Source organism: Lepisosteus oculatus, chromosome 1 (assembly GCF_040954835.1).
Source record: "Lepisosteus oculatus isolate fLepOcu1 chromosome 1, fLepOcu1.hap2, whole genome shotgun sequence".
Taxonomy (NCBI): Eukaryota; Metazoa; Chordata; class Actinopteri; order Semionotiformes; family Lepisosteidae; genus Lepisosteus; species Lepisosteus oculatus.
This window is the reverse complement of record NC_090696.1, coordinates 18,750,223-18,769,026: the sequence shown is the minus strand read 5'-3', so window position 1 is coordinate 18,769,026 and position 18,804 is coordinate 18,750,223. Positions and strand designations below refer to the sequence as shown.

The 18,804-nt window shown below is 48.2% G+C and overlaps 1 protein-coding gene across 4 annotated transcripts in view; it reads left to right on the top strand.

Moving 5' to 3' along the window:
- Positions 1-18,804, top strand: part of LOC102685852 (low-density lipoprotein receptor-related protein 1) — a 181,736-nt gene that overhangs the window by 41,450 nt on the left and 121,482 nt on the right. For all 4 annotated transcript variants that reach the window (XM_069186716.1, XM_069186709.1, XM_069186705.1 and 1 more), the window contains exon 3: positions 10,479-10,616. In XM_069186716.1, coding sequence (XP_069042817.1) covers positions 10,479-10,616 — 138 coding nt within the window. The remainder of the gene's footprint in view (positions 1-10,478; positions 10,617-18,804) is intronic.

Sequence of the window (18,804 nt, the reverse complement as noted above, 5' to 3'; positions counted from 1 at the left end):
TGTGAGGCAGCAGCAGTTGCCAGGCCATTGTGTCACACCAGTTCAGCCTGTAGTACAGTATTCAATTAGGTTTTATTTCAAAGACATTTTTCAAAGAATTCAAAGCACTGTACAGTAGTGCCACCTTCATCAAATCAGAAAAAATAAACATGGCAAGATTGTTGTAGCTCTTTGGTGGGTGAGAGTGGACTGAGAGTGGACTGCTGTTATCCTGCAGGAGTTGGTCAGTCCTTTAGACAACAATCCCACCCATTTATCTGCACAGAGCAGACATGGCCTGGAAGGAAAGAGTTACGGTTCAAGTAAGGAAAAAAGGAAAAACAGTTCCCTGGAACATGTTTAACTGGAAACATTTGGATGCAGGGCAAAAAAGTATTGGAAACTATTCCCTGGGCCTACTCTGAATCTGAACAGAATTTTCGGAGTGTTGTATTTGCTCAGCGTCGATGATTAATCTCAGTGCTTCAGCGCCGCATGCTCGCTGGGTCTCTCAGTCAGCAGGGTGGATTGTGGCTGTCCGAGGTCCTTCTGCTTCACAGACGAGCCTGAGGGAAGGCACTGGAAAAGTTAAGAGGTAGCCCAGGTCTAGAAAGTGGAAAATCAATAATTCGGTTCAAGCTTTATTATGCTTTGGGGGACATTTCCTTTACAGCACAGTCCAGGACAACAATAACAACAAGGAAGACAAACATTACCAACAGAGAAGACGGTAAAATGCTGTGACAGGAGATGAGAGGGTTACTTTACATTGTTTGAGAGTGATTATTGCGGTGGGAATGAAAGACTTCCTGAGCCTGTTACTTTTACACCTGCAAACACAGAGGCGTCTCCCAGGTGGGAGCAGTGGGAATTCACAATGGAGGGGGTGAGACATGGGCTCCATAATGCTCTCAGCTTCTTTATGACCTTTTGTTTGTAGGGGATATTTAGGTTGATTTGATTGGCCCCCAATTATTTCACTGCTTGCTTTCATTGAATTTTCCCAGCCTTTTAAAAATAACGATACCGATGTTGGTGGCAAACGAAACAGCATGTTAAGACACTTTCAACAAATGACTTCTAGGAAAGTGTTAAAATAGTTCTATCTTGAGTTTCCTCAGACAAACGTCTGTGTTGGCCTTTTTTATAAACGCTGTCACAACATATGTCCTGTCTTAGGTTTTTCTGTCTCACCCGTCCCAGGTGCTTGTAGCATTATGTAGTTACTGACGATGTCCACAGGCTGACTGTTAAGTGCAGCCAACAGGTTGGAGGGGTGTTGCATCTTTCCTAAAATCAGTGACTAGTTCCTTTGTTTTCAAGGCATTTAACTTCAAAGAGAACTCATCATTTGGAATGGGCCCATGATGATTTTCTGGGTGCTTTAAAAAGATGGCCAGGGCTGTGTCATCAGTATATTGAATGAGATGTCTCTCTGTATGTTCACTGTTAATATCATTAGTGTACAAAATGTACAGCAGGGGAACATCACACAGGCCCGGTGGAGTGTAGCGAATGTCAGATAACCATTTCCCCCATCTGTCCTCCTGAGCCCTGTTTGTTAAGACGTTTAGGACCCGTTTCATCAAGTTACTCTTTAAACTGCAGCTCTTCAAGAGCGTCTGTGCAGGTTATGAAAATAATGATTTTCATCCTCATAAACGCGCTCTCGGGGCTGAAGCAGGCGGCCTGGGAGGTACTGCTGCCACTTCGCAGCTACAGGGTCCTGGGTTCGATCCCGGATGTGGAGTTGGCATGCTCTTCCCTGTGTCCTTGAGGACTGATGGGTGAGATTTGCAGGATGGGGTAAAGTGGAGTTGAGGGGCTTCTGGACTGTGGGACAACTCCTGCCTCTGGTCAACTCCTGCCAGCCTGTGAGTCTGCTGCCTGAGCCCAGGGCCCCTGGGGGCTCTCTGCCTTGCTTGGGTCAGCTGGGATTTTCACAGCATGTGCCACCCTGGCACTGGAGCCTTGCCCAGCGGTCTGTCTGCCCTCCCTCGCCTTTTCGATCCTTATCTCTAACCCTCCTGCCCTCTCCAAGGCCGAGCTCCTCCTCCCTGTGCTTTAATCTCTTTGCCGTTTCATCTCCCTGAAGGTGGCAGCCCTTGCATTGTCTCCGTGCAGCCCGCTCGCAGTTCTTTCTTTTCTCCCATGTGTCTGTGCCCTCCTCTCCTCCTTCCTCCTGTGTGACCCGCTGCTCGCTCACGATCTGCCCTCCTCATCCTCTTGCATGCTCCTTCGGTCACTCCATCTGTGGGGCAGGCACCGGGTGAGGGTCTGGGGCTGGTGGATTCAGCACGGTGTCCTCCCCCCGGAGCACTCCAGAGAACAGCAGAACACTTTTAAAAGTCTCTGAAGGGGTGAGGGAAGAAGGGACGCAGCTGGGAGTTGGGGTGGTCATCAGCTGTTGGCCAAGAAGGCGAACCAAATCTACAAACTTTTAAAGGGGGATCTCAGTCCCAATTTTTCAGACCCGTTATTAAATCTCAGTAAGAACATAAATTAATTGCCGCTATAGAAAAAAATGATTGATTTCGAATTAAGCACAAAAAATCGGGAACTGTGAAAGTACTTTAAGTCGCCAAGTTGTTACAAACTGTTATCCACAAATTGAGACGTGACGTGGCCCTTCCTGCTCACTAGTTACTGTAGTGAGTAATGGAATGTGATGTACGAGCGAATAAGTACAGGTTGTGCAGCAGATATTTCACCGCAGAAATGTTCCAATGTGATCTACATGAGGAGTTGACAGGTTACTGGAAATGTTGTCGCCTTGTTCTGAGTCGCAGAACAGGGGGCTGCACATACCTGTAAATTCCAGCTATTTTGTGATGTAAATTGGAGGTTCTACAAGTTACTGTGTACAGCTCATTCTTTCTAACCCCAAAATGTGAAGATAGCGCTGCAGTTCCCCTGTATGTTCTCTCTGAAACAACTGCTTTGAAACCATTTCCACTTGTAATCCCCCCCCCCCCCCTAACCCATGGGTGTAGAGGAGGATATGTGAGCTTTTTTTGGATTTGCTTCAGACTGCTTCTAATCTTTCACCAGCTTCAATGGGGATCCCTGTCTGTTGGGGTTCAACTGCTAAAAAAACATATGCACTTTTCAAGGGGTCCTCCACTCTATTCCCAATCCTTCCATTACTCGTAGCCGCTTTCATACTGCTCTACTACGCTTCTGGTTCAATAAAAAGGGAGCAGCTTCAGGATGCCGTTGGAAGAGGGGTGCCTCTGCCAGAACCGGCTGGTGCTGGCTCCGATATCACTCTTGGTTGTGGAACTGGCTGGTCCCCTGGGTCTCTGTGTGCCTCCGGCCCTGTTGCTCAGTGGGTCCAACGCTTCAAAACAGGAAATGTGCCGGGGGAGATGCGAGCAGATTTAGTGCTTTTTACCAAGAGGGGGTGCTTGCTTGCCTTCCCGAATCGGTTTCGGACCTGTCGCAGTCAGTTTCCGCCACTCCCGGGAGTCCAGGGAGAGGAGAGCTCAGACAGGATCAGCACCAGCGCAGACAGGAGAGCGCCGCTGCACTCACTGCCTGCAGAGCTCAGGCCACTCCCTGCCCAGGCCTGCAGACTGCAGGTGCGGCGGGGCTCTGCTTCCGGGAGCTCTCGGAGCCAGCCTGCAGCTCGCCCGCTTCTGGGAAGCAAGACCCGTGAAGAGGAAATCGTGTCTTGCCAAGCAAGGAAAAAAAAAAACCCCACACACTTTCAAAAACCGTCACTTAAATAAGAAGCAAAACAGCCGCCCGTCCTTCAGGCTGCGCAAGCAAGCAAAGAGGTGGAAAAAAATAATTTGTTACACAGTGGAACATTTTCATTAGCTCTTGACAGCAGTTAAATCAGATTTCGAATCTGTGCGGACCCCCGAAGCTGGAGGATAAATGTCCTCCTTTATACCAAGGAGCAGAGCGTGGCAGGGAATTAAAATTGAAGGTCATTATATAACCACAACAGTGACCCCAGGGGAGGAAGGAGAAGGAGGCGGGGGGGGGTGTGGCCTGTCTGCTAGCCAGGACCAGATGCAGGAGGCCCTGATGGCCATGCCGAGATGAGATATTAACCCTGTTCTGGTCCGGTGGGCTCATTCCCTGCTCCAGTAATCCCTGTCTTTGTCAGCTCAAACACTACTATTGCTCCCTGGGTCTTGGCCAGAAGAATAGAGAGAGGCTTTATTGAGAAAAGAGATTGCTTTTGGAATGGATATTACTTTTGTCAGGGTTTCAGAACTATTGAACTATTGCTCTTGTTCTTTATGCTGTTTCCTCCCTGTCCTCCTGTCCATATTTATTTAGCGGGATAATTACAATCCAGGCCTTTATAGCTGACAATGCGCAGTTGTTTTAGTAGTGCTCCAAAGTCGCAATCTCTCGCACATGGCTTTGTGGCCCAATTTCTCCCAGGGTGCCCATCTTGACACATGATAAGATCCTGGCTAATGTACTTGATGTGAGACTCGAGATACAATTTTAATTAATGAAAAATATTTTTTTTTAATTTAGAGATTAAAACAAAACCATTTTACATATAAACCACCATTATTCAGCCTTACTTTTACAGTACACTTTCGACTGTACATCACAACAGAAAATGGTCTATTCCTGTTTGTTTCCCTAGTGTTTTACGATTATATAACTTTTAAACAAAAATATATACATCCAAAATGAGGACGATGTATACATTTATGTATACTACAGGGTGTATAACGCTGCCCTAGGCTAGGACTGTTAGCCCTTCAGTTGCTCGTCTATGGACAGCATGTTGCTCCATTGTACTTTTTGGACAATCAGTCTGTATAAACCTATGCACATTTTGCACACATTATATTGTTTTTACAGTGACTATGATCATCACATTTTGCACACACTTATGTATTTATTTATTTTGATTTATTTTGTTGTCTTTTGTTTTATAACTATTCTGATGTCTGTTTTTGCTTGTCTTGGGCTGGACTGCTGTGACACATCAGTTTCCCTACGGGATTAATAAAGTATTATCTATCTATCAATATGAAGAGGGAGGAGACTATATAAATGTACCTTATTGAAATGATGATTTCTAAGGGTGTAGAAAGTGAATGACATAAATGCAGTTGGCCCACGAGAAGGAACTCCTTATTCTTTTTTTTCCCCCACTAAGCTGCCTGAAGCTTTGACTTCCAGTCTCTTGATTTGTAAGTCATGATCAATACACGCCCCACCAGTAGCGAACAGTGTTTCGCCAGAGTGGAGCCAGCACCCCTAGATCAATAGATTTAGAACTGGTTGGTTCTTGTTGAGCACCACAGGATCAATCCAGTGACTGCACGCCGTGCTGGAGGAGCGCTGTGCGTATTACCGAGGAAAGGTAGCGAGACGACCTTACCAAGGCTCTCCCCAGCATTTATTATCACCATTAAGTGATCAGCGAGTTCATTAGAATAATACAATTATCATGATTAGCCGCACTAATAGGTTTTCAGGATGTAATTTACTGTATTCTGTGATGCATGAAACGTTCCCCCTCGTACCCTCTCTGCAGAGAGGGCTTTGCCCACTGTGCTTTGTGTCTTAATAACCTGCTTCTGCTGCACTGCTAGGCAAGGGTGAAATTAAAAGGCTGGATATGACACAAATTTGAAGGGAAAAAGTGAAACTGTAAATCTGAGGGTTGTGAAAGTATTATAATTTTCTCTGTACAGTTCTGAGATCTTAGTTTAAGTGGCGGTGAAATAATGGGAACGCAGAAATAGCTGAACCTGTAAAGCCTGTTTCAGCGGGTGGATGAGCAGAGACTTGCTTTATGATCGCTGAGAAGCTGGCTGGTGGTTTGGACGTACAGTATTGTGGTATGAAGTCAGCACCGACCCACTGGAGATCAAAGTGATCTTCTGCATTTATCAGTAGTGCAGAGCACGGGACTTGTGTTCTGTATTACTAACTGCTAACTTATCTGAGTGACGGTTTTATGTTGCCAGGTATGTTGCTGGTGCCGTTCGGGTGATGTGTCTCGCTCCAGGGAAAGAGAGCAGTGTCTTACCTGGGATTTGATCCCACGGTCTTCAAGCGAGTCCAAAGCCCACAGCATTCCTCCACAGTTCCAGCCCCCTGTGCTCACAGTCAGCACTGCAGATGGCTTGTTCCTTCTGCCGGTACGCGTTGAGGCTCAGTGCTTGGGTCAGGAACAGCCTCCAGCAAACACAGTTCCATCTCCTACCAGCTGTCACTGTCATGTGACTCCTGGCCATTGGCTACCCAGCAGGTTTTGAATCATGTTCATAAGAACATAAAAAAAGAAAGGCAAGAAGCTTGAGGGGGCTGTTTGACTCTTCCGCCTCTTTGCTCGGCAGTGGGGGACCAATTTGACAAGTCGGCATCAGTTTGTTCCAGATCCCCCACACTTCGTTTCCACTCGATTTCCTCTTGTGTGCCATGGTTCGTGTTTCACTGTGGATCCCGAAGAAGTCCACTGGGTTGGCTTGATCAATTCTCAACCTCTGAGAATTTGGACCACTTCCAAAGTCAAGATCAGGAAGACTCTTGTACCTCTCCTCTGTGATGGCTGACATGGCAGCCCGGTTCTTTCTAATTGTGGCCTGCTCATATTTACTGTGCTTAGGAAATTGGCACTTACTGTACAATAAGGTTATTGTCCAGGACAGTGCAAATCCCTTCTTGTGCAGTTTTTAAAACCGTGATAGTTACCTGTATAATCAACGTGCAGACAGTGCATTCAGGGAATAATCCCGGGGGAAGGCGTCTGTTTTTTTTCCTTAAAAGCCTGTTTATAATTTGCTTGTGTTTATTGTAAATACATGAGCTTCCCGTGAATCTGTGAAGAGCCTTGTACTGAGTCATTTTTCAGCAGCTTGTCCGTTGATGTGGTTGTGAAACCGATGCGGTTGTAGATTCCGGACAGTCCAGTCCCTGGAGTTTGCAGGCAGCCGTAACTGCTTTGACGGCATGGCGTTGAGACAGGACGCTCTCCAAGAAGCAGGCTTCTCTCTCTGCTGTCCTGCCTGCCCTGTTTTTCCGATTGCTCTAACCCCTTCCCAGTGCTGAGTCGTGCTAGGCGTGTTCAGACGCACCCCGGGCTGCAAGAGGAGGCTATTTTCTGCTCCGTCAGTCTCCCAGGAGCACAGGGGTGTGTGTGCGCAATTGCTAGGGCAGCCATTCCTCTCCAGGCCAGCCCCATGCATGGGATTTGGTGACAGCGCAGGAAGGAATAGGCTGCCATGTGTCTCAATGAGCCGTCGCTAATAGAGAGACAATGATTTCCTGAAAACCAGGAGGGGTCACAAGGGCAGTGGAAATGTGCTGCTGCCTTTCCCCCAGAACACGAAACGGTCTTTGTTTCGCTGCAGTCTTGTTCAAGCTCGCTTGTGCACCTCCTGTGCCGCGTTTTGTAGTGTTCCGGTCCCCTGTTTCGGGAGCGCCGTGTGAGCAGTCCGCTGCTACCTGCTCTGGGGCTCCTGAGTGTGCAACCTGGCCTCCACACGGGCCGTGTTTTCAATTGGCAGCAGTGCAGATTGGGGATTGCTGAAGTGCTTGTGAGGCGCGAGAGGATTGGGTTTCTGTTCTTCCCGTCTCTGGGCCAGTAAGTGATGTCACCCTGGGGGGTGGGGGATGTGTAAATCTGTGCAGGGCTCTCCTTGGGCAGGTGCCGCTTGCCATGCGGCTGTGGAAAGTGGTGGGAATATCACTGGATTTGCTGGGACAGGTGTCTGGGCTCCCCCACACCCCCAGATGGCTCTTTGCAGGCCTGCCAGGGCAGGGATAAAAACACCAAGCTGATCCAGATAGGTTGAATGGGAAAACAGGGTCCCATTGGAGCCTGGTCATGGGGTACAGTCAGCCCTGTCAACAAACAGATGCCCCTTCTCACCATATTGGGCACATTTATAACCCCACCAATTGTGTGGAGAGTTACGTATGGAAATAAGTACCTCTTACGTAAATGCACCTGTGTATGTTGTGAATTATATTTTACAAATAGCGCGTTTTCCCCTCCATTAGTGTGATGCTAATGGCACTTTAAAGGTGAAGAGTAACGAAAGATACATGTGGGAAGCCCTGTGGCACCGATATGAATCATGCAGAATCAGCAGAAGAGCAGACGCCTCTCTTCCCAGAAACCGCGGATGAACTGAAGGAACCCACTCCTGACAGGAACATTTTTAATTTTCTGTTTTATTTATTTAACCCCTCCCCACGCTCCATAGGAACAACTTAGACGGGTTAATTCAAATGAGACTCCAGAGCCGGAAATAATATTGAGCTAGATTAAATAAGTCCCAGCAGTTAGAGAGCTCTCAGTGATTTTGCGCCTGTACTATAGCAGCTTAGTGGCAGTAAGATTGTTTGGCAATTCGTTCTGTAGTGAGAATGTCACTCATGCTTCCCGTGGATACTTACTGCCTGCTCGTTTGAGTTTGTTAATCAGCTTTAACGGCACACAGGCCTCCTTGTTTTCTGTGCTGCTTTTGTTTTTACACTTTAATGCTTCTTTAAAGCATCCTGTCTGAAACTGCAGAGGCGGATAACTGTAATTATCATAACTGCATAACACAGTAAACCCCTCTCCACACCAAAAAAATATCTAAAACATGAAGGTCTTTGTAAGAAAGCACAGAATCTAAATTGTACATTGCTCCCCAGTCACAATTGTTGTGGTTCCAAATAAGAACTCCAAGCAGCTGTTAAGACCAGACTTGCATTGTCAAGAGAACCACCGTTGTCAGGTATTCTCAGCAAGCAAGAGAGAAAAGCGATCTTCTGAAAAATGCCATGTTTGTTTATGAATGGGGTTTGTGGCGCTTGTACAGTTTCTAAAAGCCATGGGATAAGTCTTCTGTTGAGAACTCCTTTGTTCTCTCACTCTGACCTGTGTGCTGAAGCCAGTGACAGCGCCCCCTACTGGCTGTGAGCTACCATGCAGTTCCACCCCCCCCCCCAAAATAAAAATGCATCTGTTTGGAGGACTGGAGGAGAAACTCCCTGCAGCGTTGATGTCGTTACTGCACTTCAGTTCGGCAGTGATTAAAGGGGTGGGGTGTTGAGGCGGTTTTCAAAAGCTGCGCGGTCTGCCTCCCAGTTGTGTTTACCCGGTGATGGTGTGGGTGTGGTTTTGGCAAGCTCGACAGTCGGCGCAGCTCCTGTTAGACCTGATCGTATCTCGGTGTAGAGAGCCGTGCCAGTGGCAGAACAAGGTGGAGCGCCGGCGCGGCGTTCTAGACATCGGTTAACGCTGGCCCTCCTCCAGATCGCTCAGATAGCGGCTGACTCATGTTGCTGCTAGCAGACAAGATCAAGGGCCGCATCCCCTCCCCCCGCCTCAGGTGCCTTCGCTGGGCTCTGAAATGCACTCCACCCTGGCAGCCGTCTCGGCGGCTGGCTGGTACGGTTTTGCGCGGTGGCAGAGCCCGTGAGCTCCCGATAGCTTTCGTGGTTTTGTCTTGTGATTCTTCTTGTGCACAGCAGCAGCGCCCGGCTGGGAGGTGCAGAAAAAGCCCCCAGCAGACCCTTGGTGCATGTGATTCAGGGCTATAGTAAACTAAGGCAGTCCTGAAAAAGCACAAAAAGGATGTCCACACCTTTGCAGCCAGAATGTTTTGATGGTAATAAAAGCATGCACTGTTATTCTTCTCTGTATTTTTCTTTAAAAAAGTATTATTCATAACCAAAATTGCATGCCCTGTCTTCTATTTATTCACTGTGGGCAAAGGCCTTTATCCAGGCCGACCTCTGCAGAGAGTAAGCTCTGTCCCTGACTGTGTGATCGCAGAGGATTTGCACTGCCTTTGTGGAGGAGACTTGTCTTGGGCTGGTCAGGAAAGCACAACACCAGGACTCATGTAGATGCAGTCAGTTAAGGACAAGTCACCTAGGTCTCGTTCAGGACAGGCTGTGCCCTTCTGGAGAGGCTCAATGAGTGAGAGCAGCCAAGCACCTGGACTCGTCAGGTCTGTGTTATTGCTTGGATATAAAAGAAACGTGGGCATCACACAAGGCTTTTGAAGGCTACATCACAACTGACCGGTAATGCTCAGACTGGCAGTGATTGATGAGCTCGTTCTCGGCGCATGGCCGTTATGATGCTTTTCCACTGCGTTGTTTGTTTTGCATTACAGGCAGAGGGAGTGTTTTCTGCTGTCTCTTCTCCGAGCTCCAAACTTGTGTACTCTGAGAAACCACCGAAGTGTTTGGAAGTATTTCCTTTGAGCCCGAGTGAAAAATGAGACTTCGGAGTTGTTGTTTTTTTTGACTGCTTTGAAGAAACTCGAAAGTCACATTTTTCCTCGGAGAACAAGCAGAGACCCGATTCGTAGATTCCCCCTGTGTCTCAGATGATGGGCAGACCCGGAAGGACTGTGTTTGGTTTCCATGCTTTTGTAGGCTGTTGCAGGTTTGCCCTAGCATTGCAGGCAAAAAAAAAACATGATAGTGATGCCAGATCTCGATAAAATCACTTTTCTCGCGCTGCAGGCCGATTCCTTCCTGATCCGCTCGACTGTGTCTTGCAGGTCCCCACAGCCGGGTGTCCAAGTGCCCTCCCAACGAGTACCAGTGCCTGGGCACGGAGCTGTGCATCCACCTCAGCAAGCTGTGCAACGGGGTCCACGACTGCTCCGACGGCTGGGACGAGGGGCCACACTGCCGAGGTAGGGCTGACGGGCGAGGGCGAGGGCGTGGCCATGGGTAGAGACAAGGGCAAGGGCTGTTTCCAGATACATGCCAGGTTTCTCCACCTGTGTGTGAGGAAAGAAATCGTTCTTGTTTGGCTTGATTCGGGCACAGCTGTTTTGATTGCCAGTTTTATTTTGTCAGTGCACTGGTGGGTTGGGGCACTGGTTTATCAGTGTAGTAGTGGACTGAGGCACTGGTGGATTGGGGCACTGGTTTGTCGGCGCACTGGTGGATTGGGGCACTGGTTCGTCGGTGCACTGGTTCGTTGGGGCACTGGTTCGTCGGCGCACTGGTGGATTGGGGCACTGGTTCGCCGGTGCACTGGTTTGTTGTTGCACCGGTAGATTGGGGCACTGTTTTTTTGGATGTGGGTACAGGGTTAAATGGTCTGTTACAAAATTGTTACCTGTATTTTAATTTCCAGTGAGTGGATGGGGGATTAACTATTAGAGACAGTTCTGGGTGAAAAACCAGCTGAAAAAAACTGATCCTTTTGGTGTCTCAGGAGATTGTGAAGCTGTGAAACCTGCCAATTTGTGGAGGGCTTTCAGCCAAAGCACATTTTATTCATATCCCAGAAACAATTATCGGTTTACAGATCCCTTCTGATGTATTCATACCTGTGATGAAATAGGATAAAAAAACATAACAGAATGAGTTCCAGATTTAATGGTATATCTTTCCTAAAACAATTCTAAAAATGACTGTATTGTAAGTAGAATAGGCTTGCACAGAGTAAGGTTATGATTGATTAAATTTCAGCAAACAAGAGTCACATGTTTTCACGACTCTCTTTATTTCTGTGAATTAAATTGAACAGAAACTAACGTACTCTCTGGAACAATGTAGAGGCCTCAGAGGAGTTCCTGTTTCCCTGGGGTATAAAAGGAGGTGACACACAAGACGCGCATGTCATCATGGCTGAGGTCGAAGTACTCTCCAGAGACTGCATACAAATGATCACTGTCGTCCCCCAAAGCTGGTGTCCAGGGAATCTGCTCCTAGTTTCTGTTATGTTTTTGAGTTGCCTTCTCTGGCGTTTTGAACATCAAAATCGAATCTCGGTCAAGTTCTTTTGCATTGTAGGTTAAAAAGATGGAGTAATTTTTTTTAGTAAAAAAAAGAGTACCAAAGCAACTAGTACTTTGTGGCAGCGATCAGTCAGCAGTTTGATAAGGGGTGGTCTATATGCAGGCTTTCTCAGCAGAGTGAACCTAGCACTCTGTAGGGCAGGTGTTGTGTCCGTAGAACAGGGTTTTACAGGAGAGACTTCAATTGATTGGGCTGTCTTTATTTTCTGAAGTGTCTTACTAGGCAAGTGCATCCCTAGAAGAGCTTACAGAGTGTATAAATCAGACGTCACCGGCAATCAATCAACCAGTCATATAAAGCACCCAAATCCCTGGGCTGTTGTAGTGCAACGCACCTTGCTGCTGACTTTTGCATAAAATGTTTCTGGACTTTTTTAGAAGGGGCTGAAATGGATTTTTGGTTTCTAGCCTTGTTTGGGAATCAAGGCGTTTTAAAGCAAAGCAGAACGGCGCTCTTGAGTTTAAAGAGCCAGGCAGGTAGTGGTAACATTAACCCCATCTTGTGCCGCGTGGGCGTGTGGGAGTGAGCCCTTGAGCCCCAAGGACGGCGGTCGGACCGTGTGGAAATGTTGCAGGCTCGTGTGCGTGGAGCGTGGTGGGAATTCCTGATGGGAATCCGAGTTTCCCGTGGAGCTCCTAGGCAGTCGGACTCGGATTTCCAGCGGCGACGCTTTCCTGTGAGCTGTCAGAGACTCCTTCAGGGTGGGGGTGGGGGGGGGGGGGGGGCAGGGGTTGATTCACTGCCACTGACCGTGGCGCAGCCGATGGGGGTGTGCGTAAACCGCTCCACCCCGGCGTGTACGGACAGGTAGCGGGAGAGGAAATGGGGTGACTGCAGACAATGGGAGACGCAGGGGCAGACAGCCTGGCTCTTGAGCTTCACCTTTGGAAGCTAAGGTTGAAGGGAAATAGCTGCAGGCTAGTACTTCATTCCTGACTTGCAGTGAAGACGCTGTTCCGAGGAATGAATGACTCCTAGCCTGAGCACCCGAGGGCTGCAGGGAGCCTGATACTAAACTCCACCACGCTGTTTTGCCAGTGTCCAGTTTTTTTAGTTTGTATGTTGCATTTTTTCCCATCACTTCAGAAGTGTACGAAGGTTACAGGCAGGAGGAGAGGGGCGCTGGGGGATCTGCAGGTCTGTGTAAAACGAGTGCGGCGAGGCTGGTAGGTCTCCGTCTGAAAGCCCCGTTGACGTTTTAAACGTTTGCTCAAGACCGCCAGCCTGCAGGAAGGTGAGCTGGGAACAAGGCTGCAGCGCAGGAAGGTCCACATCGGTGTGGTTTGGAAAGCATCGCAGCTGAGGTCTGACCGGGAGATCGAAGCATAAAAAGGCACATTCCAGTGGACAGCAGGGGCAGGGGGGAAGGACAGAGAGAACGGAAACATCCTTCTTTTGGGTGTAAGCAAGGAGGCGGCAGGGGGCCTGCCGAGAGAGCACGACAGAGCTGAGCCTAAACGAAGTCCGTGTCACCTTTCGATGCCACTGTTCAAACCAGGATCAACCAGTGCAACTCCCACCAGCTCAGGGTTCCTGATCATGGACCCGGGTTTGAAAGAGGTCTGTGAGCTAATTGGCGGCATCGGTTAAGCTGCATTCAAAAGGAAGAGCTGCCTGGTGCTGTGTAGTCTGAGAGCTCATTGTTTAGACACATGTCTGTTCAGACAATACCAGCTGTGTGTCAGCTTCTAATATTTACAGTGCTTCAAGCCTGATTGTGTTTCAGACAGTACAGGCACTGCAAAGGCAGGCAGAACATGATACGGAGCAGGAAACGGGGGAGGAATATGCATTTATTGTCATTGCTTTTATTTGTCTGTAATTTTTTCCCGATCTGCTTCCAGTTCTCTTGACACCATGATAGATAGCTCAGCAGCACTGAACCCGTCGACTTGAAAGCCAACATTGAGCAAGTTCTTGTGTTGATGATTATACCGCGTGGTAGGGTATGATGTATTACAAGAAGCTGCGTGAGTCAGAGATCAGAAAAAATCATTAAAAAAAAAGAAGGCCGTAAAAGAGAAGCCAAATTGTTTTGCATGGCGTGCTGTATTACAGCCCATTTGTGAGACTGAGACCGCGGTGTGCACGCCACAGACCTGGCTGACAAGGCCCTGTCCTCCCGCGTGTCTGTTTCGGCTCATCCCAGCTGGGGCAGGAGCGCTCCCCTTCTCCGCCGTGCTTCTTCGGCGCTCTGCTGAAGGATGAGAAAGATCAAGCCTTTGCAGACGTGGAAATGGCGCTGCCATTGGTGGATTCTTGCCCCCCAAGCCAGCGTTATTCCTGGGCTTAGTGTGAATGCTAGGAGCACAGGAGCAGCGGTCCGTGGTGTGGGGAGAACAGCCCAGGGAGATCAAGGAAAAAGATAAAGGAAGATTTTAGTCTGACACGGTCCAACCACTTTAGACCAGTCTGTTTCATATACATGTTTTTTTCCGTCTAGTAACATGGTTGCTAGAGAACTAACCAACACCCCCCTCCATAGTTGTGAGTTATGAGCTGCTTCAGGTGTTGTGCATCACAGGATCTGATCTGATCTAGCCCAGGTCTGTGTCTGTTTCCTGTTTTGAGTGTACCTCCGAGGTGTGTGAAGATAAGGCAGCGTTGCTTCTTTGTCACATCCGTTGATGTGCGCTGGGCCCCCGTCCGCTGGATGTTGCGCGACTCCGGTCTCCTCGGGGATGCGGGAGCGAAGTAGGTTGAAGGGAGCGAGTCTGTCAGATCTGTTTCTCGCAGAGTCCTCTCCTTGTCACTCCGCGCGGAGATGCGTGTTAGCACGCCGCCGCTGAAATATTTATAAGGAGCTGCAAATGTGGGAGGAAGCATCAAATTTTTATAACATCTCACTGCCAGGCTTTGAATTTGTTCCAAGTTTGGTCTGCTGCCATTCCATCGCAGATTCCCATCGTTTCCCCCCCCCCCATGTTATTCCTTGCGGCTCTGGGCTCAATTACTTCTTGATGCAAGTTAAAGTGACTTACCCTGTTTGTAAGAGCAGGGGTGTTAATCCTGGTGTTCTAGCTATATTTCACTTCAGGCTCGAGCAGTTTGGCCTGCCTGAAGTTCTCCCTTAATTATACTGAGACAATTTCAGCTGCTCTGTGTCTCCCAGGTGGGGCTACTGGTGCAGACCGGCTGCTGTGTGTCTCCCAGCTTGGGCTGCCGGTTCAGAATGGCCTCTGTGTGTCTCCCAGGGGGGGCTGCTGGTTCAGAACGGCTGCTGTGTGTCTCCCAGGTGGGGCTGCTGGTTCAGAATGGTCACTGTGTCTCCCAGGTGGGGCTGCCGGTTCAGGATGGCCTCTGTGTGTCTCCCAGGTGGGGCTGCTGGTTCAGAACGGCTGCTGTGTGTCTCCCAGGTGTGGGTGTTCTTTCATGTGTGTCTGAAAATCAAGGAGTGTCTTAACTTGTACACGAAGGCTGCTTGATTACACCTGTGTGAATATGAATAGGAAGAGATTGAGATGTATGAGACTGTGTATTAGGATCAGTGTTGGAATCCAGCTCCTGTCCATTTTGCTGCACCATGAGGTAACAAAGTATCTCTAGGGTATCTCAAAATCAGCTTGCTGAACTCTTGGGTTTCCCTTCAGAAGAGAAAATTAAGGAATGCAAGCTCGTTCTGTTTTAGTGAAGTTCTGTGTTTTCACTCTTGGTGTTGAGAAACCTGCTTTGTAAAGAAGAGCTGTTTTTTAGTCAATTCTTTTAGCCATTCCTGTGATAAAGGAATTTTCTCATTGTGTCTGGTAACAAATATGTGCTGGCAGTTCAGATATGAATCACTGTAAATCTGCTGATGTAGGGGAAGAGTTTGTTTTTAGGGAAGTCTAAAATGGTTGTGGTGATATGATAAAGTCTGGTCGGTTGTATATTGTGACATATTTAGAGGACTGGATTGCTGTAGGAATGGGAACCGTTCACAAACGCAGAACCTAAACCTTTGTGTTTTTACTTGAGCGCTGGACAAGGCAGGGAGTGAAGAGCAGGGACTGTGGAGCTGGCCTCTCAGGGATCAGATCCCTGACCCTGGCCAGCCAGGGTTCGTGCTCTGAACAGCAGGCATTCCTGATTTCCTGATGGGAAATGTGCGTGCCATGTCATTTGTACTGTTCGCAAACACACTTTGTCCTCTAGTACTGAAACATAATTAGCATTCATTTTCATGAGGTAATTTTAAAAATGCTCTGTTTTTTAATATACCTACAGATACCCTACTCCTGAGTTCTAAAGCTTGTAATATCACAAGAGAGGTTGCAAAAGACAGGAGGAAACTGAGCTCGTCTAACCAGTTACTAGTTAGAAGCAAACTGATCCAAGGATCTCATCCAGCCAGGCTTGAAAGAAGCTGCAAATTCATGGCTGGGTCGCTTGTGCCAGACTCCCACCACAATGTCCTGATTAGAGAATCTCATCCAGCTATTAAAAGAAACAAGAGTACCGGATTCAGCCACATGGCTGGAGGGCTTGTTCCAGGCTCCCACCACTCTCCATGTAAAGCAGTGCCTCCAGTCCGGTACGTAGGATCTCATCTAGCTGTTTCTTGAAAGAAGCCAGGCTACCTCCTTCAACAACCAGGCCTGGTGACTAGTTTGAGGCTCATGTGACATTCAGGGCTTTTTGTGTAGCAGCTCCAAACAAGACTTGTTTGCGAGCAAATTCACCACCTGTCTCTTGCGCGGGGAGCTCGGGGGGGGAGAAGGGTTAAGCAGGGAAGGGAAGTCCGGCAGGAGTGCCAGCGGGGGAAGGAGGGAGGCCCTGCTCTGCGGCGTCCCTTGGCACAGGCTGGCGGTGGGTCTCGGGAGCTGATTCGATACGGGCGCAGCTCTGGCCTGCGGGACCGCGCTCAGCGCTGCCTCACAAAGACCCCATTGTGCGTCAGAGCAGGCTTGGCTTTGTGTAATGAGGACCCTTCACTGCATAAAACTGTGCTAAACCCAATTCGTTATCCGCTAATTGATCAATTGAACTCCTTATCAAGGGTTTTTTTAAATCCTGCAGCACTTGCTCAGTGCCATGCTTCTGTAACATGTTTTGTGTGTGCGTGTGTGCACTTTTTTGTGTGTTTTTTCTTCCTTTTCTCTGGGTCCCTGAGCTGTCGAGGCCGTTTTTCCATCTGTCGCAGAGCCCCACATTCTGACATCTGCCCCTGACATCAGTAGAAAAGGCAGATAAGCGAGAGTAGCTGCAGCTCTTCCGGTGGAATGTTCTCTGTTTTCAGCCGAATTAACTCTTTCCCACAGCACCTGTGCATTTATCTGTGTTGGTCTCTCTTTGTCTCCTGTTTGTCTGTTCATCTTCCCTCCCATCCTTCTATCTTTGTATTTTCACATTTCAGCGTCTCTGTTTGTCTGTTTTGCACCAGCCTTTCTGTCTGGGTTTTTCTGGATCACTTTGTTTCTCTCTCTCTGTGTTTATCTGGATTTGTCTCCGCGTTCGTAAACATGCCTGACGCCCCCTCCCAATATCATTTAATCCACAGCCCTTTGGTAACACGTCCATATTCATTGCTGTTTTCGAAACTGGAAATCACCGTCGCACCTCAGTGATCAGCGAACACAATCTGTGATTGTGTGCGCTTGTGCGCCCAGGGGAACTCATCTGAACCGTGATTTGGAAGTCAGGGGTTGTTGAAATGCGTTTCTCAGGCTGCGGCGGGCCGTGTTTTGTCTTGGCTGGTGTTATTGTTGTACGGCAGCGTCGCAGGAGGAACGTGTTCAAGGTTGTTCTCGCCGCCGGAGCAGCCTGGTTCATGAGAACATGACAAGGGCCCGATGGTCACCTCCTCATTTGCAACCCGTCTTCCTCGGTTGGTGCAGCAGCTGGGTGAATCTAAAGCTTCACCCCACTGCTGCCCGAAGGAGCCAGGAGCTTGGGCCTCAGCCAGCTGCCAGGGATGTCTGCTGTACACACAACGTTTTTTATTGTCTAAGTTGACTCCCTGTCAGTCTCCAGTTGTGACCCTGTGTCCTGGATTCACTAGGATAGTCCCCTGGGTTAATCTCCTGGATCAGCACTCCTCCTTGCAGCTTCCTTTGTTCTAGACTGAAGAGATGTAGCTCCCTCTGTCTGCATACGTCAATCCCTAGAGATGAGGAATCCCATTGGGCTGCTTTCTTAGAACTCCTTTCTTAAGCTAAACAGAATTGCTTTTTCCGTCAAATATTCTGATGCAAGTTCTCATATACGCGGACGGCGATGATAAAGAAAAATAATGCGGGACAAATTAAATGATGTGTGAAAAATCAAATGATGGGGGAGATTTCCCAAATTCAAATCTGGGGCGGAATGCTCTCGAGCTTTGGGAACTAGTTTCAAACCCTATCGCATGCTTTCTTTATCGTTCAGCATCGCTCTCAGTAGGGCTCGTAAACCAAAAACAAGGACAGAGGGGAAAGGCAAGTCAAGAGAAGTGTCTGATAGTTAAAAATCGAGATTTTAAGGGGTGGAGGACAGTGAACAGGTTTGGCACATATATATGGCAAGAATGAATCTTCGATCCGTGCATTAAGTGACAGACAGAAGGCTATGCACAAGAGCTGTGCATTTGCTGTTCATTCCTTTCCCTGCATTTTATTATTATGACATTTTATTTAATCTGTTTTATATAGCGTATAGTTGTGTTATTGCTGTATTGCCGTTTTCATATTACTTAAACTACATAAATAGTTTAATAGGGCGTTGCCCCTTTCTCTCTGGTTTATGCATTTAAGTGCATCTGGAAACACACCTCCAGTTTCCATTTTCCTCTAAAAGGGCCGCTGAGGTTTGTGTCATCCAGACCGCGTGGTAGATGAGGTGGGATTCCACCTGAGCTACAGTTGCAGCACTGAGGCATCTGAGCCTCAGTTCGCTGGAAAGCAGTGTTGCCAGTCTTCAGTTTTCAACAGGGTTCAGAGTACTGCCAGGGTTGTGGTCAGATCATCAGGGCAGACCCTGGACCCCAAATTTGTTTTGTGCCTCCAAACGGAGGTCCAGGAGCTTAGCTACAGTATAATGGTGAAGACTATACGTGCTTGCAGAAGAAATTGAACGATGATCAGTTTCACAACGGGATGCATGAACTTCTAAACGCTG